The sequence below is a fragment of the Ursus arctos genome, unplaced genomic scaffold (assembly GCF_023065955.2).
Source record: "Ursus arctos isolate Adak ecotype North America unplaced genomic scaffold, UrsArc2.0 scaffold_32, whole genome shotgun sequence".
NCBI classification, from domain to species: domain Eukaryota; kingdom Metazoa; phylum Chordata; class Mammalia; order Carnivora; family Ursidae; genus Ursus; species Ursus arctos.
Window position 1 is genome coordinate 18,645,264 of NW_026623008.1, and position 23,371 is coordinate 18,668,634.

Consider the following 23,371-nt stretch of genomic DNA (forward strand, 5'->3'; position numbering starts at 1 on the left):
TCGCTGTTGTCGTGTTGTGTGGGCTGCGTGACGGGTGTGGTGGCTGCCCCCTCGCGAGGCCTGCCCTCTGCAGCGCCCGAACACTCCCTGTCTCCGGGCTCCCATCTCTTAGGGCGCCACTGAAGCCTGTCGGGCCATCCGCCAGCCTTGTGGGGGTGTTCCACACAGAACCGTCTGTCTGCTCCAGAAGTGGCCCAGAAAAGACCACGCATCCTCTCCCAGCCCCTTGGATCTGGTGCCCCACCTCCAACTTTAATCCTTTATTTTTTTAAAATCTTGAGCAGAGCGTAACTATACAGTAATACAAAAATCACGAATTTACTGCTGCATCTTGCACCTACCAGAGTTAGTCCTGGGATTCCTGCTGTTCTCTGTTCAGCGGCTTGTGCCTCAGCCAGACAGATGTGGGTCAGCTCATTTACAGCCCCCCAGCTCCACCTACCGAGACAGAATGGGCTTTGGGGGGACGTGCAAGCTGGAGGGTGTTGAAAAGTCTCCAGCACCCTGGGATTGCTCCCCTGTCAAGAGGCCCCGATCATGAGGTCATAATGCAAACTGGTGGCTGCAGGTTCCTTGGGCCCTGCCTCTAGGGCCTCGCCCCCCTTCCCCTTCTCCCCTTCTAGGGCCTCCCCCCTCCCCTGCCTCCACCACTTCTGCTGAAACAAGGACCCCTCTCCCTTTCCCCCGCCTCCAGCCCTAGTTGTTATGACATCAGCAAGGGGCTCAGGAGCGAAGTACTTGAGACTAATTACTGCGTGGCTACGGGAAACGCACGTTATCTCTTCAAGCCTTGGTCTCCTCTCCTACAAATGGGAGAGGAGCTCGAGATAGCTTTTTTGTGCACCATGGAGGGATGTGGGAGTCATGGTCAGAAGCTGCAGGAAACGGATTTCAGTTCATCTTCCAAAGATGACACGTGTTGTGCCAAAAGGTAATGAGTGCCCACCAGTAAAAGTGTGCAAGTAGGGCCTGGAGGTCGGGCCAGCCTGCAGGGACACGGGGGAGAAACCGCAGAGGCCTGATTCTTGCAGCCCTGGGCCTCTGTGATTACAGGTCCAGGAGGCCCAGAAAATGTGACCCAGGAATTCTCCCCCATGATGACCTCACCCCCAAGTGGCCTCCTACAAGAACCACTTACAGAAATACCAAGTCTTTTTAACCAAGACACACTGCCAAATCCAAAAGTGCAGGGAGGAAATGAAGGTTTGAATTACAGATTATGGCCACGGGAAGACAGTTCAATGACCGTTACTGCTTTTAATTGCAAGGCCTGACTGGGTAAAGAGATAAAGCACCCCACTACTGACCTCAGCTGCTCCAGGACGACGCAGCAGAAGCCATCGAGAGGGAGAGGGGTGTCTGAGCGGCTACCTTGGCAAATTCCAGGGAGAAGCAGAACTTTCTTTCTAGGCTGCCCCAGGGGTCAAGGGGCTGGGCAAAGTTGGTCATATATGGAAAATTGTTTCATATTAATAAAATATGAATCTGAGACCTGCCAAAGAACAGAGGGAAGGCTAGAAAGTCCTGCTTATCTGGGCACCTACCTACCTCGCGCCCCCCTCCCCCGGCTCTGGCACCCCAGTCCATCACAGGTTCTCTGTGGTTTCACTGGGAATTTTTGGTAATTGTGTGTTTTTCCAACAGACGATAACATTCCCAACTTGCATAAGCTAAGTATGTTCACCTTCTTTTCTCTTCTCGAATCCTTGGTTAGCCCATTTGCAACCACAGAAACTACAGCTTGGGGAGGGGGAGCTAAGGTGCAGGGCCACAGGGGAGGCCAAGACTCTCTGGCCACTAGGACTCACAACCAGGACAGGTCCACCAGGCTCCTGCTGGTGCCAAGCACAGACAAGGCCCACCCTCGCAGAGCCACTGAGAGCTCAGAGGGCTGCCTGCCCTTCAGCGTGGCCCCCGTAATGGCTTGTCCGCCGGGTCTGCTGCCTGAATCCCACATTTTCCTCAGTGGGAGGGTGTGACAAGTCCAGATTCTCCCCAGTGGGGACAGCAGTGTGAGCTGCCTGGCAGCCCCAGCCTGGCAGCCTCCCACGGGTTCATGGGGGAGGCCACGTCCCCAGCCTGTATGGTGACGCCAAGTGTGATGACAGCATTGACGTGGTCAGGAAGCAGCAGGGCCCATCTCTGCTCAGGCTCACGGATACTAATTCAGATACCAAATCAGAAGATGGAGGCCCAGAGAGGAAGATGGCTTGCCCTGAGCTCATGGCAGATCTGTGTCTTCTGATGCCCACTCTGGGCTCTCCGTGTAGCATGCACTGCTGGGGTAGGACGCCGCAGGCGCACGCTAGCTAGAAAGCAGTGGGACCTCCAAATGAGAATCGTTCACACATCCCCAAGAGGGAGTCCTGTCACAAACACCCATGGAACTCCTGGGGGCCTGGCTCCCCTCTCCTGCACACCTGCCAGGTGGCGCCGTCAACCGTGTCATACACATGCTGCAATCACATGATAAAGTCCCAGCTCTTTGGTTTGGCATTCGAGGCCGTTCCCAGCACAGCTCAAACCTCCCTTCCTTTCTTTCGTTTGGGACTTACTGGGTGTCCCTGGTGTGCCATACGGTCAGCGGGCGTAAAATGTGAATCATACACGGCCCCTCCCCATAGAGAGCCCATAGCCTGGTGGGGGAGGCAGACCCATACGCAGATGCCGATACCCCCGCTTTGGGAGCCCCCAAGGGCAAGGCACACACCCAGCAATGGAAGGATCGGCTGCCACGGAGCGCTTCCCACGTGAGGCGCCACGGGGCCAGATTCGCGTACACCTTACCGCACTCCCTCCTCATGGTCACCCCGTAGGGAAGGACGGTGAGCAGGTTTATGACAACACTGAGAAAAGCCCTTCTGCAGAGTGATGCCTGAGCTGGGGTGTAGCAGTGAGGAAGTGCTAGCCATGCAAGCGGGGGAAGGGGTATTCCTGGTGGAGGGGTCACCACAGGTGGGAGATAACTGGGGAGGCAGGGGACTAGGAGTGCCTGGGGTGGCAGAGAAAACGGTGACAGGTGGCAGGCCCGGAGGAGCGTGGTGATGGCAGGGCCCCTGGCGGCGTGCCTGTGTGCCTCTTCTGTGGGCTGTGAGCCGTGGGAGGTCCCCTCGGTGGAGGCTGGCCGGGTTTGACTTCAGCCTTCCCCAACCCCTGCCCAGCACAGACCTCCTGCTCTAGTTTCGGGCACGCCATCAGCACGCTGGGCCCGGCACACCCCTGTGCCTCCCTCTGTTCTGTGTCCCAAGCTGTGTCCTCCCTGTAGCACTGGGGGCCCGGGGGTGTGTTGTGCTGGTGAGTGTCTCTTCACACAGCAGAGTCCAGCCTCCCCAAGGCTCAGGATTTCTCTGGTCTGTTCCAATTTTTGCAAGTCCTGAGCCCTGGCTGGGCCATGATTTATTTATGGTGCTGGAGGGAGCCGGAAGGGCTGATTTACTCTGGGTATTCCTCTCAGCCCACTTTCCTGGTCCCCAACTGTCTTCAACCTCTGACTTTTGGTCCCGCTCTCTTCACACTTGTCCTTTTTATCTCTAGGCATAGAAGAAGCATGTTTTCATGCTCTGGTTGGCTCTAAAGCTGCAGAAAGTGACGGCTCTGCCACCTTGGTGGCCTTGGAGGAGCTGTGTAGGTCCACCCACAGTTTTCCCATCTGGGAAAGGGGTCGGCAGTGCCTACCTTGCAGGATTCTTGGGAGGTTGTTATAGAGAGTACAGCAAAGCTCCTGGCCCACAGTAGACCCTGGAGAAATGGTAGCTTTTGATGGATTCTCTGTTTCTTTCTCTCTTCCCCCCACCTACCTTCCCTCCCTTCTCTCTTCCTATCCCCACTGTCTCCAGAGGGGCTGGAAATACCCTCCCCACCGACGCTACCCCGCCTTAATCTGCCCCCGTTTTCCTTCCTCTCTCTGTCTCTCTGTTTAAGTGCGTCTTAACAGGGAACTGAAATTTGCTCTTTGTTATATCTATTAAATGCCTTTATGTTTCCCTGTTGTTAATTTTTTAAAGCATGTGAGTGAAGCATTTTCCATGTCTTGCTTCTCTGGTTAAGTGCTCCTGGTTGACCCGTCTTTCTCCAGGGATAGCGCTGGGTGGAGTCCCTCAGTCCTGCTCCATGGGCGACTCTAGGCAGATGCCACCAGGGCAAAGACGGGCTTTTCAGACCCAATTCTTCCCAACCCCCCGCTCCTTGGAAACTCCATTTATCCTAGACTGCTCAGCTGAAGCTCGGTTTTTTCCAAGTGGCTCTGTATCCTGCCTAAATTAAGCCTACTGTTCCTCCTGTCCATGGCCGTTTATGAACCTGCCCAGCATTAATTACCATGTTTGTCACCGGGTAATAAAAATCTCTGAACTCCCTGCCACCAGATTATCTTTTTAAAGAAATGCAACTCATTTACAGTTAATAACCAGAGGCCCTGCCGTCCTTGGCCCGCTAAAGCGACATGATTTATACTCCCGGGTGAGCCGCGCGCTCGAGCGCCAAATCCTCCTGCCCAGGATGGCCTGGGCTCCCCGCGTCTCAGCCTGGGGCTTCCTTTCTGCCCCTGTTCCTGCAGGGCTCAGAGGCTGCCGGTTAAAGGCTTGCTGCCCACCCGCATGTGGCCCTGGGGAGGCCACCGAGGGCAGTGACCGAGACTCGCTGCCCAGTGCATTCCCTCGGGAAGGCCTGCGCGGCGGCCTCAGCAGTTGGAGGTAATGCTCCTGTCCTCTCTCTCCTCACAGACCACGTCTCGGTTGGAGGCCTCGGGGACAGTTTTTATGAATATTTGATCAAATCCTGGTTGATGTCAGCCAAGACAGATGTGGAGGCTAAAGATATGTACTACGAAGCCTTGGAGGTAAGACATGTGCCGGCCTCTTCACGGGCAGTTGGTCCTTCACCACCAGCTCTGGCGCAGACCTCTGAGTGCCGGGGGCTCGCTCACTACCCCCCAGCCATGCGCTTTGCACGCCCAGCTTGTGATGCTACTCAGATGCCTTGAAATTAGGGCCATGTGAGCCCCCTCGTTTTACAGGTGCAAAGCCCACGCTCAAGGAGGTAAAGCCATTTGTCCGAGGTCTCACAGGAAGCGGCAGTCAGTCTGATTCAGAAGTCTTGGTGTTTAGGCTTCCGTAAATATGTCGGAGCCCAGAACACAGCCAGACACTGGCCTGGGAGCCCCCAGATGAGGCTGCCAAAGCAAGATCCTCAGCCATCTCCCTGCAGAGCCAGAGGTGACGTAATCAGCATGTGCAAGCAGGGAGGGGCCTCCCTCAGTGGGGCATCTGGTTCTGCTCCTTCTCTTTATGTGGATGGAAACCAAGGCCCACAGAGGGGAAGGCACTTGCTCAAAGCCACACAGTACAGAGCTGGCCGAGCTGGAGCGAGAGCCAGATCTAAGCCCGTCCCAGTGTTCCCCCCCACTGTCCCTCACCACTGCTGCTCTGTCTACAGGGTGTCAACTCAACAAGGGATGGTAGGCTTAGATGAGTCTCTCCAAAGAGAGGGAGACTTTAGGATGGAAGAGGAAAATGGTTAGCCTGAGCTATTCAAAAGGGGGTTATGGAATCCCATCAGCCCATCACTAGATACTTCTGAGCCCAACTAAGGAAAACACACTAAGTAGGCTCCAGGCCTCAGTTTCCGCCATCAAGTAAGTTGAGCAGCTTGGATCTACTCTGCCACCACCTTGGTCTGAGGTTTCGTGTCCCCTAAACTAGACTTCTTGCTCCTCTCCCTTCGAAGTTGGTTCTCCCTCCACACAGCAGGCAGAAGAACTCGAAATTCATGTCCCTACCTCATTGGCTCCACTTTTGCACTTGGAAGAAGCTAGACTCCTCCCCTTTGGGTACCTGAGCTAGACCTACCAATCACCTTGAACTTTTCCCCCCTTTACTCCCAGTTCTGGTCCCCAGCCTTCCTCAGAGACACCAGACTCTTTCCCACCTCGGGGCTTTTATACTTGCTGTCCTCTCTACCTGGAATAGCGTTCAAATGGCTGGGCCCCATTTATTGGTCAAGTCAAATGCCACTGGAAACTGGCCTTTCACAGCCTCTGTCACATATCCCAGACTTATTCTCTTTCTCGCCTTCATCAGCATGAAAATTACCCCGTGCCTATGTTGTTTACTTGTCCATTGTCTGTCTTCCCCAAGTAGAATGTGAGCTATCTAGGAGCAGGGATCTTGTCTAGTCATTCACCCTGTCTGCCTCACTCCTAAAACAGTGCCTGGTACATAGGAAGTGCACCATAACTATTTTGTAAGCAAACGAACACATGATTGCTGAAGGGATAGGTAGATGGATGGATGGATGGAAGGATGGATGGATGGATGAGTGAATGGAAGGATGCATGGACGGATGGGTGGATGGATGGATGGATGGATGAGTGAATGGAAGGATGCATGGACGGATGGGTGGATGGATGCGTGGGTGGAAGGATGAGTAGGTAGGTAGAGGATAGAGGGGTGGATAGGTGGCTAGGCAGGTGGAAAGATGGAAAGGTGGGTGGATATGGTGAATGGATGGGTATGAACAGTTGGGTAGATGGATGAATGAGCTCTAACTAGCCTCTGGCCAGGAATGGTAGTGCTTAAAGGAAGCCCATTGAAACAGGCTTCCACAGCCATGGACCTTTTAAACTGTGGGCTTGGTGATGAGTTTTCCCCACCCAGTTCCCCAGCACCAAGACCTTGGTCATGAAGCAGCCACTGGGACTCCAGTCCCATCTCCGTCTCCGTCTCAGCCCCAGCTTCAGCTTCGGCTGAGCTCAGACCACAGCCAGTGTCTGCTGTCAGACGAAAGTGTTCAGCCTGCACGAGCCTTTCTGCACCTTCTGCCATTCCTTGCAGGGTAAACATGAAGTTAGCGAGCAGCCTGGATCCCTGCCCTCAGGGCACACTGTGGTTGAGGCTTCAAGGGAAGAAATGGCCATGAATTATTTAAGCAAACTGGGAGCTTTATGGAAAGCACTTGATTGAACAGGAGAGAACTTGGCTTTGCTCCCCTCATTTGATATCCCCCAGTGAATAGCCTGGAGTATCTCTGACCCTGGGTAAAGACTGGGCCTCTGGCAAGTTTGGGGCTTTGAAGAATATTCTGGTAATTCTCAACCTTGTCCACATGTTAAGAATCACTGGGGGAGCTGTAAAATCCCATTGCCCAGGCTGCACCCTGACAAGTCTACATCAGAACCTCTGGGCCAGGGCCCAGGAAAGAGCCTGGAAAGCTGCCCTGGGGGTGGGGGTGAGACCACTGTCCAGCTGGGGTGGGTGAGGATGATTCAGACAGGCCAATGGGGCACACCCCTGAGGGTCACCGGAGGAGGGGGAACAGGAAGAATAGGGAGATCATCTGTCACGGCGCTCTCCTCCAGGCAGGTGCCCTGACTGCCTTATTTAGCCCCATCTTACAGATGAGAAACTGAGGTCACACAGCAGCCAGTGTCAAAGCCAAGGTGCAAACACAGATCCAGCTGACTCCAGATGCGGTGCTCCTGCCAACCACAAAGGAGCCTGGCTTGCCTAAATCCCCCTGGGGAATGGGCGGATGGGGTTCCCTCCAAGAGGCAAAGAAAGCCAGTCCCTGAATAACCTCACAGCCATCCCAGGAATTATTCCCATTTTACAGATAGGAGGGGGCGTCTTCAGAAAAGGGAAATAATTTGCCCAGAATCACCCAACACTCACATTGAGAGCTGGGATCCAAGCCTAGGTCTCTGGATTCTCCCTCAGCGCTGCTCGTCTCCTGGGTAATTTAAGCCTAACCGGTCAGTTGCCAGCCTGTGCTGTCTTGTGTTTTGCTTAGAGTTTTAGAATGCCTTGTTGATGTTAATCTTTACACCTATCTGCTTGTCTCCGTTGTGTCCTCACACAGAGACTGGTCTGTCATTTCCTCTTTACCATGATTACTTAGCTTGGGGTTAACCCCAAATGGAAATAACTCATGGGAGCCAGTCTTGAGGGGGCAGTTTCTGTGCTACCACACGAGGCTTCATGGGATCTCCCTGGATGTCTGTGTTTTCCAAGTGTCCACAACGGGTGACTGAGCAAGATTTTTGCACCCTGGACTAGCTTGCCACCCGTCCTCCCCACCTGCGTGGACCCAGCTCTGCCCAGGAGTGGGGGGCCCAGCGCAGAGCAGACCCAGCCCAGGGGTGGGCTGGGCAGCTCACCAGGCCCCTCAGTGCTCCGACCCCCAAGGCGCAGGTGCTCAGAGCTTCCCACCTGCTACTCAGTGAGGGTCCTGCAGCCAGCCCACCGGCCGGGACCTTGCAGGAGGAGGGAAAGTTAAAAACACATCCAAGAGCGAATGTTGTTTGAGCACCTTTGGTATGCCTGCCCCTGGCTGGAGAGTGGTGATGGGAGCTTCTGTCAGGCAGCACTCAGAGTCCTGGGAAAAAGACAGGGTTGCCACAGAACACACACGGACGGATGCACAAGGTGGGGCCAGCACCCCGTAGAAGGGTAACGGGGAAGGCGAGTACCGGGGCAGCAGTGGTCTCCGGGGCAGCAGTGGTCTCCAGCGCAGCGCACGGTCGAGCATGCGCAAAGGCAAGCGGGGACGGCGGAGTCGAGGCAGAGCACGTTTCTTTCAAATGCTGACCACAAATCATAATCCCTGCGTGTGTTTGACTTTGTTGGGAATCTCTACTAGCGGGTGAGCTCCCCGAGGCAGGGCCCAGGCCGTGTGTCTTCAGAGGCTTCATCCCGTGCGCCAAGCCACCACTAATAGGAAATTCAACGGGAGGAGGGGGTATGACTGGAAAGAGGCCGGGGCAGGGGGTGGACTGGAGAGGAACTGTCATAGCCAACACGCACGGAGGACTCTGTGCCAGCAAGTATGCTGAGCTCTGCACACACAGCCCATATGATCCTCACAACCCTTTGAGGTGTTTGTGCTCGTATCCCCATTTCATACATTTACTTGGCAATCAAGGCAGAGAGAGCCCATAGAACCCGCCCAACATCACACAGCTTGGAACTGACAGAGGTGGGATTTGACCCGAGGAATCTGTTCCTGGGAGTCATGTCTGTGGCATCAGGTTAAACTGGTCTGTTATTTACAGAGAGCAGAGGTCCAGGACCAGCCTGGAGAATAGATTAGAGGGGCAAGAATGCAGGAAGAGGTCTGGCCAGGGCCCCAGAGGCCCGGCCCTGGATCAGGAGCCACAGACACTGCCCTCACCTCTGTCTCCAGGGCTCCCAGAGGCTAACGGCAGGGAGTGGGGGGCACCATAGCCTGACACCTACACCGCCCAACTTCCTTGGGGGCTTTGCCAGCAGTATCCTCTCCCATGGAAGTTGGGGACAGGGGACTTTCAAAGCCCCTTACCACCAGAAGGAGCAGCTGTCAGGTAGTCGAAGATGCCCAGTTTGGGCACCTGGGGGTCTTTGTCTTAATCCCAGCATGGCTGGGTGACCTGGGATGAGCCACTCGACCCTTTTGTCTGTAGAGGGCATGACAGCCATGTGCCTGGCTTGTCGTGGACATTAAATGAGACGGTGTATGATAAGGGCTTGTAGAGAGCAGCTCTTAACTTTCTGTGCGTCCTTTTTGAGAACCAGATAAAATATATGGCCCCTCTTCCCATGAAAATGCACACACACCAGAGTGTCACATACAATTTGAGGGGCCTCTGGACCCCCTGGAGCCCGTCCAGAGGCCAGCTGGCCTTCAAGTTAAGGTTCCCTAACAGAGGACATCATGGAGGTTGGATAAGAATTTTTAAAGATTTTTTAAAAATATTTATACATAGAAGATTTAAAAGCTTAAATAAGAGGGGCTCCTAGCTGGCTCAGTTGGTAGAGAATGTAACTCTTAATCTCAGGGTTCTGAGTTTGAGCCCCACACTGGGTATAGAAATTACTTAAAAATAAAATATTTTTTTAAAAAAGTCTAAATAAGAGATTCACTCTGGGAAGCTGCCTTGTGTCCAAGCCCCCAGCAGGCACCAGGCTTCAGCCAGGGGAGTGGCAGCACCTCCTACCGGCCCCATCAGGGACCACTGCCAGCCGCCGGCCGAGGGCAAGGACCTCCTTTGCCTGGGATGGAGGGCTCAGCAGAGCTGTGTTCACTGCTGTCTGCAAAATGCTCATTTTTCCGTCCTCTCCCCCTCCCTTCTCTGTCCCCCCTCCTATGCCCCTCCCCTCTGCCCAACTCCCACCTTGCTCCCAGGCAATAGAGACCTACTTGCTGAATGTCTCTCCTGGGGGGCTGACCTACATTGCCGAGTGGCGAGGGGGGATTCTGGACCACAAGATGGGGCACCTGGCCTGTTTCTCTGGGGGCATGATCGCCCTCGGCGCTGAGGATGCCAAGGAAGAAAAGAGGGCCCACTACCGAGAGCTCGCAGCCCAGATCACCAAGACGTGCCACGAATCGTACGCCCGCTCAGGTAACCCTGCAAGGGGAAGGGGCAGCAGGAGAGACTGAGGCTAGACACCAGGAAGAACTAGAAAAACCAGCAGAGCAGCAGTGAGTGAAGGGAACACACAGTCTTGGAGCAGTCTCGCCTTGGAAGTTACGTCAAATTTGTATGAGGATGTGCTGTCTATGCACTGAGACTATACCCTAAGTTAAAAGGAAAATAGGGGTGATGTGTTAAGCACCCGTGCCAAGTGTTGTTCAGCACTTGACCTGCATCATTGCTGAACCTCACAACACAGATAAACTGAGGCCCAGAGAGGACTTGGCTAAGGTCCCACGTGAGGGGCACAGAGCAGAGGGTCCTCCAGGCTTCCTGAGTCTAGCAGATCCCTTCTCCCTGAGCCCTTACCCCTGAGTGGTGCCTCTGCCTTTCCTCCCCGGCACCCCTCCATTTAGGGGGTCTTACCACCTCTAGTACCACCCCATTTATCACCCTCTTTGAACCAAGGCCTCCAGAAAGCCCAAGAACTTCTTGACCATCCCCAATGAGTGTTAACTCATTGCAGAACTGTCAAATGCTAGAGTCAGAAGTCACATTAGAGAACATAAGCCTTGTCTTAGACGTGGGGAAGCTGAGTCAGCTCAGAGAGGGGAAGTGACTTCACCAAAGTCACACTGCGCCTGTGATGTCTTCTGAGGTCTTCTGATGCCCAGCTCCTTATTGTGTGCCGCCTCTCTAAACAGTGCCCCACAGAAAAAACCTTCCCCCCAGAGCCCCGAGAGGTGCCCACTGCTCAGAGTGTAATCCCAGTCTTGGTTGGTGGAGGGGACCCAAGATTTGCCATAAACCTGCCTCAAGTGCCACTCTGCCACTCACCAGTGGGGTGGCCTCCGTTTTCTCATCTGTTTAATGGGAACAATAACACAGGTCTCCCAGGGTGAGATAGAAGGTCCCATAGAAAGCACATCGCCGGCCGCCTTCAGCCCCAGCACGGAAAGCGTGTGTTAGCTTGAAAGGTGTCTGTGACCCCTCCAGCCGAGTCCAGATCTCCTGGAGCTGTTTCCATGAAGCCAACAATTCACGACAGGTCTGCAATTCCCTTCAAAGAGCTAGAGCCGTAAACAAATAGGAAATCACAGGAATAATAAAAAGCTCACTATTTGTCTGGGACGATCAACCCAGACCATAAAAGACAGCTGCTTAATAGAGCATGCTGTTCTAGCCAGCCTGCCTGTCCACGGACAGCCCCGGCGGCAGCTCGTGCCCCCACCCTGTCAGCAGCTTGAGCAAAACGGCCCTTTGGTAGCGGCCAGGAGCAGCTGCAAGCATGGAGAACTCAAGGGGGCCAGGGTCTGGCTAACGGCACCCAGCACAGCCCTTCTGTGAAGCCCTCCATGGAAGAGTAAGATGTCTTGCAAAGCCCCAGTCGTCTCTTGGGGAAAACCACCCGGGGGCTCTCAGGGTCCTGACCTGATGGGAAAAAGGAAGGCACGCTTAGAACCAGAGCCCAGCACTCGAAGGACTCAGACAGGCTGTGCAGGCGCTGAAGGGAGGAGGGGCTGACCCCTCTGGCCTAAACTCGGGGCCTAGAGTCTCAGACCCAGGAGGGAAAGAGAGAGAGCAGAGCCCAGGGAAAGGGCATCAGACAGATCCAGGGTCACATCCCAGCTCAGTCACAGCTCACTGTGTTACCTTGGACAAATTACTTAGCCTCTCTGATCCTCAGTTTCCATATGCGTGAGAGAGGAACGCTGACATTTACCTTAGCAAAACGAAACAGGAACAAACAAAAGAACATTTGTTAGGATCGAAATAATGGATCTAACGCGCCCAGCACAGCCCCTGAAATCAGAGTTGGCTGTAGCCGTGGTTGTAACTATGGTCCTTCAGAAAATGGGAATGGCACCAAATTGTCCAAAAACTAACAAACCAAACGGTGACAAAAACAAAACTCAGAGGCGCCTGGGTGGCTCAGTCGGTTAAGCATCTGCTTTCAGCTCAGGTCATGATCCCTGGGTCCTGGGATCGAGCCCCACTTCGTCACAGGGAGCCTGCTTCTCCCTCTGCTCATTCTCTCTCTCTCTCTCTCTCTCTCCCCCTTCCCTCTCCCTCTCCCTCTCACATGTGTTCTCTCTCTCAGATAAATAATCTTAAAAACAACAACAAACCTCAGACCTTACCAAGCCCTCTATCTAGCTTCCTCTGCCTGAGTCTGTGCCTTCTGGGCAGTTCTGCCTCCATCTCCACCTCAACAGTGTCCCAGCCTGTCAGCTCTGGAAGGCTCCTTCTGGGAGGTGCGGAAAAGCAGTTCCCTAAGAAAGGGGTCTGTGGAGAAGCATCACCGCGTATCAGCATGTTAAAGGATCTGATAAGTCCTGCAGAAAGGAGACTATTTCACTTTATTTGACCCACAGTTCCTCAGATGTCTTTAAACCTGAAATCCTTTCTTGGCTGGTTAACATCTTGCAGAGTTAATGTCTCAAAACACAGTTGGGGAACATCGCCCAAGCCTTTTTTTCCCCAGATTGCTGGACAGTTCATTTGGACTCGCAGATTCTAAAACCGCAACGTGCTCGAGGCCTCAAGGGTCTTGCTTTGGCCTGCCTGGGCCAAGAGGGAAGCTGGGCGTTTGCCAGGCTCAGCCCTACCCGGCTGTGCAGGCAGGGCCCAGCCTGTACCGGTCACCCTGCCAGCGCTTCCAGGCCACTGGGGGCGCTCCTGGGGCAGCTGGGTCCTGAAAAGCAGGAGGTGGGAGTTCTGACCAGGTCCTCTGGTTGGTGCTCCCCACAGATACCAAACTGGGGCCCGAGGCGTTCTGGTTTAACTCCGGCAGAGAGGCCGTGGCCACGCAGCTGAGCGAGAGCTACTATCTCCTGCGGCCCGAGGTGGTGGAGAGCTACATGTACCTGTGGCGACAGACCCACGACCCCATCTACAGGGCGTGGGGCTGGGAGGTGGTGACGGTGAGTGTGCTGGGCGGGGGGGCTGACTGTCTGACTGGTGCCCTAGCATTCAGTCAGGGTCCAAAACGCCCTAGCTCGGGCACCAAGATAAGGTCACACCAGTTTGACATCTGGCTAAGGTTCCGACTGCAAAGGGCCAAGGTGTGGTTGCAGAGCCAAGAGTCCCCAGCTGGGCGAAAGCAGGCCGGGAACTTCAGGAGAGGGTTCTGAGCACCCACAGCCTTTGGGCCCAGGCTCCAGGGCCAGCAAATGTAGAGGGCTAACGGCAGGGTGGGAGCCGGAGGGGCCCAGAGCACCTGTGGGCACTGCTTTCTCACCCTGAAGCCTGAGCAGATGGCGTTAGAGTTCTCCTCTCAAACAGGAATAGGCTGCCAGGCCGGCAGGTCACCTCCCTCCTCTGCCCAAAGCCAGCACAGCCCTGGGCGGCCCCCACCTGTCTCTAGGCTCTGCTCCCCACCACCTGTGTCTCTTCCACTAGCGCACTTGTCCCCAACCACCCAGCAGGAAGCATCATGGCCCTCTGTGGGGTAGGTGTCCAAGGCAGGTATGGAAAGTCCAGAAGGATGTCTCCTGAGGAATGCTAAGCCTTCTCTGTCCGCCCCCCTTCCCAGCTTCCCCTAGGGGCCCCCGCTCTCAGAGCCATAGGCTGTCCTGGGGAGAACCACACCCAGAGCACTGGCCCGGGCAGGTTCACTTACGCAGTTCGTTGACCAGAATCCCCCGTTCCCCTGAAGGCCCTGGTTCTTGGCCAGTGAAAGCCAAGTGTTTTGTGCTCCTCGGCCCAGCCCCCAGACCCCTCAGTGTGTAAAAATGGCATTTATATAAAAAAAAAAAATGGCAGACAGCACATGGCCCTCCCTGCTCTGGACCAGGGACCATATCTCCACAGGGAATCTGTGGGGTGTGCTAAGTCCAGCCCCCCAGTCCCAGCCCTCCACTGCCTTCCTCTGTTCACCCCTGTGGGTGAGTCTGTCGGATGAGCCTAGTTCCCTGAAACGCCAAAAATTCAGACCAGGAGAAGGGCTCGAGCCAGCAGCCTGCTGGGACTAAGTTCTCAGCCCCGGTGCCAGGACGGCTGAGCCCTCAATGATTTGTCTTTCTGCTTCCACAAATGCCAGGGGTCCCCAGCCGAGTGGTCCGGGGCCTGCCTGTTCACAACCTGGGCAGGCACAAGTCTTGGGGGGGCCTCTCTCCTCTCCCCACACCAAAGCTGCCTCCCTTTTCTTCAGGCCTTGGAGAAATATTGTCGCACGGACGCTGGTTTCTCCGGGATCCAAGATGTGTACAGCAGCGTCCCCAACCACGACAACAAACAGCAGACTTTCTTTCTAGCGGAGACACTAAAGTGAGTTGGGGCTTGGCCAGTGTTCTTTCCAGAGGGGAACCAGGACTTTCTCGGGGATGGAGGGAGGAGGAGGGTGAGGTGTGGGGTCAGCAGCCCCTCCCTTCCCCAGCAGTCTGGTTCTGCCATCACAGGGTGGGCCACGAGGGGTGGGGGGCCTGGGGTCTCCAGGGTGACATCCCCGGGGTGCACCTCAGAGAGAGACCAGACAGCACCCCACCTCCAGGTACTAGCTGTGTGCTAAGTTAGTGTAACCTGCCTCCTCAGGTCACTCGGGTCTCTGAAACCATGTCCTCTTCTATAGAATGGGAGGAGTGATAGTGACGGTGGTCACTGCTGTTGACCTTCCCTCTACAGTTTGCTGCTGCACTACTCCCTCGCTCTCTTGGGGTGGAAGGCAGCCACCCCATTTCCTTGCACTGGTGCTTAACCCCTTACAATGGGTTGGAATGGTCCGTTCCTTTAGCTTGGGAAGCTGGAGTTCTGGAGTCACAACTGCTGTTCATTTTAGTGCCGGAACATCTGCTTGAGTCTATAGTCTCCTGGGGCGCCCATCAGGGAGCAGCCCAAGAATCTGGACTGGTGCAGTACTCAGGCCAGCGTAAAAAGAAAGAAGGATCTAGGTCATAAGGGGGCCTGGCCGGCCTCTCCTACAGGTGGCAAAAGTACCTGAGTGAAGCCGGTTGGGTAGGAAGTAACAGAGGGAGGGCAGGGGCAGAGCCAGCGTTAGACCAGGTCCGACTGCCCCAACTCTCAGCGCTGTCTTCAGCATGCTCCGCTCCTTCCCTGGGACCAGCGCTGCAAGTGGACTTGGGATCTCAGAACTCCTTGCACCCTTAGCCACGGGCCCGTGTGGCAGAGGCCTCTGAGATTGGTTGCCAGTGGTCCCCTGTTCCCCAGAGCCCTGACCCGCTGTGTCTTGCTTCCCTCCCTGCCCCCGGGGACACAGGTATCTCTATCTTCTGTTCTCTGAAGATGACATGCTCTCCCTGGAAGACTGGGTGTTCAACACAGAGGCCCACCCCCTCCCTGTGAACCACTCGGACAGCTCCAGCGGGGCTGGGGGCCGACTCTGACCCGTCTCCCTGCCGCACCCGGGGCCCCGGAGGGTGGCCTTGCCTTTTCAGGATTTGGGACTGTTCTCAGACGGATTGGGAACGTAGGCCCCACTCCAGGCAGACCCAGGGCAGATGTGTCGGACAAGCAACTTCTTTTCCTCTGTGAGGAGATAGGACTTGGAGATGCAGCGATGTCACCCCAGGCCCAGACTTTCCTTTCTACGGAGAATTTCTATGAAACCCTCTCACCTGCCATTCCAGGGCCCAGTGAACGGACGTTTGCATACTGTCCCCATGCCTTTGATTCACTTCCTCTCATTTGGGGAGGTTTTTTTGTTTGTTTTGCTTGATTTCGCCTTTTCTCTGCAGTTGTGTCTTCCCACAAATTAGAAATATAGTTTCAGAGTCACGTGCTTTTGAAAGCGGCAGCATCTTGATAAACTAAACCTTCAGGTGTTTGCACACACAAACCTTGACCCCCATTTTCGATATTTTAAATGCCTTTTGCCCAACATTTACTATACGTCCAACTACGTGGCATTTACCTTATAATTTGAGGAGGTGTTCCCTTTGATTTGGGCCAAGGTGTTAACGAATCACTAGTGCTATTTTCATTATTGTAATGGGAAAACCTGTAAACTTACAATAAAAGAGTTTATTGAATAAGAAATACAATTGGGTTCGTTGCACATCAGTGACTCCTGGGAAAACCATGGCAATGTTATCACCAGAAAAAAATAATCAACCAGCAGTTGATTTAACCTACAATTTAGTAAAGAACTCCCAACTCCTATTGCCTTCCCTTAAATTGGTCTTAAAAATTCAGGAAGGGTGAAGCCGACCCTTTAAATGGAGTTGGGTGTTTATACTTAAGTCAAGGCTTGGAAGAGGCCCAGAGAGGGCCAGCAGCTTGCCCGTGGTCACGCAGCCGGTGGAGACAGAGGGGAGCCCAGTCCCCACAGTCGCTCACGACCCCAGTCGTGTGTGCCTCCGTTCTCATGCGGCAGTTGCGTGGTGAGTGCCCGCAGGAGCCCAGACACTGGGCTAGCAGCCAGGGACGCAGGGGCAGAAACGGTCCTAAGCCCCGCCCTCAGGGAGCCTACAGCCACGTGAGGGGAAGACGGACCGTAAAGTAAACGGACAGATAAGGAACATGACTGCGAGTCGTGTGAAGTGCGACAGAGACGAGGGGCCAGGGATGATCTTAGGGCATCAAGGAGAGCCTCTCTGAGCAGATGACTTTCAAGCTGAGGCCTAGAAGATAAGAAGGAGCGGCGGGAGGAGTATCCCACAAACCCACTCCCCCTCCCTGGTGACATCACCTGCTCCCCCCACCCCCCCAGAGGCCCAAAACCTTGAGGCCACCATGCGGAGCGAGGTGTTCAGGCAGCTTGTCCACACAGCTGACCACACGGTCATTCTGAGCCCTCCCCCATGCTCAGCCGCCTCATCTGGGCTGTTATAAACTTGAGCCCCGGGGCTGTTGGAGCCCTAGGCCAAGTGACCTGGCTCTAAGTCCCGGCCGTGGGACCCTGGGTAGCGCACCTCACCTCTCATCAAACAGAGGGAGAAGCCCCCACTCCCGAGGCTGCTGGGAGAATAAGCAGAAGCCACGGGCGGCCCGGCAGTGTGGGAAGTGCTTCCTCCTTGTTCTGGGGACGCAGATGCCCCAGCAGCTCCTTAAGCAGTGATCAGAGCTGTGGGTGAGCCGTCCCCATGGCCAGAACCCGTCTGGTGACTAAGGCCCTGCCTGAACCCAGGAAATCACTTCACCTTTGACAGGCATCAGGAAAGTGTGGCTCTGGAGACCCGCCAGTGCCCATTTAAAAAAAAAAAAACCAAAACAGAAAACCCACTGTACAAGCCTTGTGGGAAAGGTGAGGAGTATCTTTATGCGAAGCAGGAAGAAAAACCATCCACCATTCTACCCTCCAGAATGAATACTGTTATATTTTCTTCTAGATCTTTTTCTATGAATGTACAGAATATATTTTGCAAACATGGTATCATACTATAAATACTGTTTTACTGTAATCTGCTTTTGCTCTTAACTATATATTGTGAAGCTCTTTCCATGTCAACAAATACACATGTACCTCTACCTGGTTGTGGAGTGTTCCATCGTGCGCTGTATCATGCTTTCCAGATCTAAACCCCTATTTCTGGGCGTTTGGGTTCGTGACAGTTTGGGTTCTCAGTTACAAGTAATAGAAAACAACTCTGCCTAACTTAAGCAAGAAAAAAAATAAAGGAAGGAAAGGAAGGAAGGGAGGGAGGGTGGGACAGAGGAAAAAGAAACAGAGAAAGGGAACGAGAAAAAAAGGAAAGAAGAAAAAGAAAAAAACATATTAAAATGCCTTGTGTTGACTCACGGGATCTCAGAAGCGTGAACAGTCAGACCGCAAGAAGGACTAGGAAGAGGGTGTGGCCAGGAATCCCAGCTGCAGGAACCAAGGGGGCAGTCTCCCCAGTACCTCCATCAGGACAGGTGAATTCAAACGTTTCCAGATCCTACTGTCTCCCTTCAAGGAAGCAGGCTTCCCATTGGCCTAGCCTGGGTCACGTGCTCCCAGCAGGTGGAGGGTGAGGCATCTTGACGGACAGACCCAGCAGGACCCTGTGCAATGCGAGATGGGCTATTCCCCGGAGAAGAAAATGAGGTTTGCTAGCAAAATAATGAAGCCACGTGCTGGTGAAGGCAAAACAGCAGGACTGTTCGCAGGTTCTGCTTGGATTCTTTTCAGTATTATCAAGAGAGTTATGAAAAGCATCCTTGACCATTCCTCTTCCCCCTCTGGTTCAGCTCCTCGGAGGCAGCTCCTGGAATGTCTCTCCATTGCAAAGCCACTTGGCAGTTCCCTAAGGCCCCGGGCTCCCCCGCTGGGCCCATGTTGCTGTCCCCGATCTCCTGCCACCAGTCTTCTGTCTTCTGCGTTATCGCTGGGGGCAAGTTGTAAAAATGAATATTTTAAAATTCATCCTCCAGGAGGGCCCCTGCAGGTGGAGAAATATCATCCTTTTGGCCACTTAACTCCATTCCGGGAATAAAAATAAGTAAGACCCAAGGTAGGCTGAGAGGAGAGAGAAATTAAGGGATGAGTCATCCTCATGGAAGGAGCCACAGAATCCCGGTTCTGGAGCCGGTCCTGGCAGCAGACCCTCCTTCCCCAGCCAAGGGTCAGCATGCCGCCAGTCTCTTTCAAAGTCTCGTCGAACGGGACCACCATTTGCACCTGTTTTCCTCACGGAGGGGCGTGATGCTGGTTCCTGCCCAGAAAGCTTTGCTGGCTCCTGGCTCCAGCCGCTGAGACCTGCGGCTCACCACACCCCTGAGAAGCGGGGCAGGGTCCTTCTCCAGATGCTTCCTTTTCAACGACTGCGTTTGCTTAGATGCTCTGTGCCTCACATTGTGTCCTTGGCAATTTGCAAAGTTCAAAAACCAAATGCACTGGAAAGAAAAGCAAAACCAGAAACTCTGACTTAAAGACAGCGTCCTTGAGACCCACGATGTGAATCTCAGTTCTGCCTCCTTTGCTTCGGGGAGGGGACCTCTTCGAGGTTTGCGAAGGTGCTGGAGACAGGGAAGGGCCAGCTCCTCCCCGCCACCCCGCTGGGGCTCTGTCCTTGGAAACATGCTCAGTGATGATGTGGCACAGAGATGCTTAGCCCTCTGGGACTAAAGCTTAATCACACACTAACGGGGGTGCTAAAGCTATGTTTTTATATCTAAAAATATCGGTCTGGTCCCTATATCTGGAGCAATATCTTGATCCCGCTCCTCCTGTCTCTTAAGACTGAGCTCTTCAAACTTAAATGTGCACTGGAATCACCTGGGGATCTTGTTTTTTTGTTTGTTTTTTTAAAGATTTTATTTATTTATTTGACAGAGAGAGAGACAGCCAGCGAGAGAGGGAACACAAGCAGGGGGAGTGGGAGAGGAAGAAGCAGGCCCCAGCGGAGGAGCCTGATGTGGGGCTCGATCCCAGAACGCCGGGATCACGCCCTGAGCCGAAGGCAGACGCTTAACCGCTGTGCCACCCAGGCGCCCCCACCTGGAGATCTTGTTAAAATGCAGATTCATACTCGCAGGTCAGACGCCGAGCCGGAGCTGCTGCGTCTCTAACAAGCTCCCAGGAGCTGCTGAGGCTGCGGGGCCTCAGGCCACACTGAGTAGCAAGGCTCAGCAAACGCCCACTCCTTTGCCATCTGCTCTTTATTTGCATCCGCGGAGGGGCACGTGGGTGGCGCAGTCGCTTAAGCTTCCGACTCTTGGTTTCAGCTCAGGGCCTCGATCTCAGCTCGTGAGATCGAGCCCCGTGTCAGGCTTGCGCTCAGCGTGGAGTCTGGTTGAGATTCTCTCCCTTTCCCCCCGCCCCTCCTGCTCATGCTCCCTCCCTCTCTCTCTCTCTCAAATAAATAAATAAATCTTTAAAAAAAATTATTTGCATCCATGGAGTTGTAACCTCCCCCGAGTGGAGGGGCTCAGGTGTCAGGATGGCATCTCACCTTGGTGGCAGAGGAAGCTGTCACCTGCATCCGCGGCCCCTCCAGCACAGTCTGGGCAAGACAGGAGCAGGCTTGCTGGTGGCTTAGCACAGTGCTGTCCAGTAGAACTTTCCGTGGTGATGGGAATGCTCTATTTCTGTGCTGTCCGACAGGGTGGCCACCAGTGGATCTTGAACACTTAACTTCCCGGGAACTAAATTTAAATTTTTATTTCATTTTCATTAAATTTAAATAGCCATATGTGGTCACTGGGCGCCGTTTTGGACAGTTCAGTCCTAGAACCTAGAAAGCCAGTCCTCTGCTCACTGACTCCCTGCCCCACTGGACCCTCTACCACCCACATCATTACAAAAATAATCTTAGCACAAAATATATTGTTTGGGGAGGTGAGGGTTCCCTTGGACGTACCTGGTTATTTTTATACTCATTCCAGCCTCCTGCTTTCCACCACAGCCTCTGGTTTTTGTTTTGTTTTGTTCTCGCACACTGTGTGTCTGGAAATCTGCGCGCATTAGGTCAAGGTGAAGATAAGAAAGGCGGCACAGGAGAGGGCAAGCACAGACTGACTGAAACCACGATCTGCCCTTTCCCTGGGCTGTGTGACCTTGGGCAAGCCCCTTAACCTCTCGGAGCCTCTGCCTGTCGCTGTGGAAAGGGAGGGTGATTTCGAGGGTTAATTGAGCTCCCCAGTGTAGTAACTCAATACATATAGTAATGATTGTTATTGCTATTATGTGAGCGCTCTCTGTAACTAGAAAACGCTGCTGTCAAAAATCCTTCTTTTTAAACAAAATGCTCTGAAACTTGGAGGAAACTGCATCAACCAGGCCCAGGAGATAGCCCAAAATCTCAAAGCAATAAATTTGAACATTTTCCGCTTTTCACATTGAGCAGGCATTTTGCTGTTAGCCCTGAATCTATGAAATTGGGAAACTGGGGAAAGATCCAAGGGCTTCCAGGGGCTGGCGGGGCTGGTAGGGGATGGGTGGCGTGGGGAGGGGGGTTGCTGCTCAGGCAGGGGCGGAGGGCTTAGGGAAGATGCTGGGAGCATGCCCAGAATCTAGCAGAGGCCTTCTGCTTGCAGGGGCGGCAGTGGGGGGGTGGGGGGAGGTCCCGTCCATCCTTCCTCTTCAGGACATACCTGACGAATCCTTCCTACAACTCTGGAAGGGAGGCACGGCGGCTAGAGAGTTACAGAGTAGGAAACTGAGGCCGGGAGAGGCCTGCTCAGGGCAAACAGCTGTTCCTGGCCTCTGGGCAGACACCCACAGTGGTCCCCTGGCCTCACCCTTCCTCTCCCCTACTCACATAAATGACCCCAAATCTAGGGGAGCCCTCATCCTGCGCATGACATGTGCTCAGGACAGTTTAGTTTTTAAACCTGTTGTTCCAGCACGTCAATTAACCACACCCCCTTTGCTCTCAAAAGTGCCCCGATTTGGACAACAAATTATGAGCCCTCCCTGGTATAAATATAAAGAATGATAACTGAGGTCTGTCTCCCAGAAACCTTCAGTGTTTTAGGGAATGGTAAAATCCAACCCGGAAACGCATGCAAATAGCCCAGAGATCCTTTCCTTTGGAAACCGATCTAGAATCGCCCATGTTCTCACATACCTCCGTGCATTTCCATCCCTGTGCCTCTTGCCTGGACTGTGTGCTCTGCCTACTTCTTCGTTCCTCAAGGTTGCCCTCAATGTCGCCTCCTCCAGGAAGCCTTCCCTGACCTCTCCTTAACTCTCACCTGAAACAGGCTTAAAACCTCCTTTTCCTGGGCCCCCACCATACTTGAGGCAGACCCAGGTTCGGATGAACTCTGCCCCAATAGACTGGGGGCTCCTAGATCCCAGGGACCTTGTCCTCACTTTTGTAACCCCAACATGTTGTAGACAGCAGTAAACGTTTTTGTTGGAGGTTTAGGGATTAGTTGCCCACCTGCCTCCCACAAGTTCCAACCGATTGAGAATGGGCACAAGGAACTGGGGTGGGGAGGGGAAAAGTTGATCAGTTTTATTGCAAGGTCGCTGGGAGCTGTCCTGGATTGTGGGCTGACTATAGATTCCAAAAAGTGTGTGGGGAGGGAGAAGGAGAGCTCCTTCCACCAAGGGACAGGAAGATCCCAGAAAGGTGGAGTGTAAGATGGCAGGTCCAGTGGCCCTCTAGTCGGTGCAGTGACAACCTCCCCCCCCCCCAGGAAAAGTGACAGGAGTGTCAGGCTTCACCCAGTTCACCAAAGTAATGAGTCCACCCTTCACCTCATGAAGACAGGGGAGTCAGGCCACTCTCCAAGTGGGGACATCCCCAGTCTAGAGGAAAAGGCTTCTCGCACACACACACGTGCAAGCATGTGCACACGCATGCACGCCCACACCTCAATTTCCCTCTCCCAAGGCTTTGGATTTACTGGCCAACCTTGCAATCATCAGGGGTGTGGCTGTCTTCCTGTGGGGAGACACCCAGACCCTCCTGCCCTGCCCCTCGGGAGCCCCTTGCCACCAGTCACTATTCCCTTGGGAGTTCCCCTGAGACCTGGAGGGGGAGGTTCTGCTTTGGCCCACAGAATGATCCAGCATTGGGCAGTCATTAGATCCGTGATTCTCAGAGTACGGATGGCGAGCCCGAGGCACCGGCAGCACCTGGGAGCTTGATAGAAATGCAAGTTCTTAGGCCCCACCCCAGACCCTCACTGGTTTTGAGGCTCATTGCTGCTGCCCAGGCCAACGTTCCAGAACCCTTCAGGCTTATGTAATTCCGCCGGTGGCCATGAACCGTCTCTGCTGGGCAGTGGGCAAGGTGCTGCAGCCGCAGCTTCGATGAGACAGACAAGGTCTCCGCCCCCGTGGGGCTTGCAGGCCAGTGGCAGGGTGGGGCCAGCACAGAAGCGCAGACTCCTCGGCCAGGCGCGTGCAGATGGGGCTCGGTGCTTGGGAGGTCACAGGCAGGGGGGGACACTGGAGATGGGGAGCGGACCTGTGTGACACACCATTCCAGGCAGCAGGAACAGCGAGTGCAAAGGCTCAGAGGTGGGAAGTACGGGGCACCTGAGGAGCGGGAAGGCGGCAGCGAACGCAGGGCGCCGGCCCGTGGGTCGGAGCAGGTCGCATGGACCGCGCTCCATCCTGCAGGGCCTCGAGGCCCAGGGCAGAGTCTGATT

General features: G+C 54.3%; 1 protein-coding gene across 1 annotated transcript in view; it reads left to right on the forward strand.

Moving 5' to 3' along the window:
• MAN1C1 (mannosidase alpha class 1C member 1) overlaps nt 1-17,812 on the forward strand; it is a 140,457-nt gene extending 122,645 nt beyond the window's left edge. Inside the window, exons 8-12 of the mRNA XM_026517002.4 lie at nt 4,722-4,837; nt 10,156-10,375; nt 13,139-13,311; nt 14,541-14,656; nt 15,603-17,812. Coding sequence (XP_026372787.1) covers nt 4,722-4,837; nt 10,156-10,375; nt 13,139-13,311; nt 14,541-14,656; nt 15,603-15,729 — 752 coding nt within the window. The 3' untranslated portion in view covers nt 15,730-17,812. The remainder of the gene's footprint in view (nt 1-4,721; nt 4,838-10,155; nt 10,376-13,138; nt 13,312-14,540; nt 14,657-15,602) is intronic.
• Nucleotides 17,813-23,371: the final 5,559 nt, after the last annotated feature.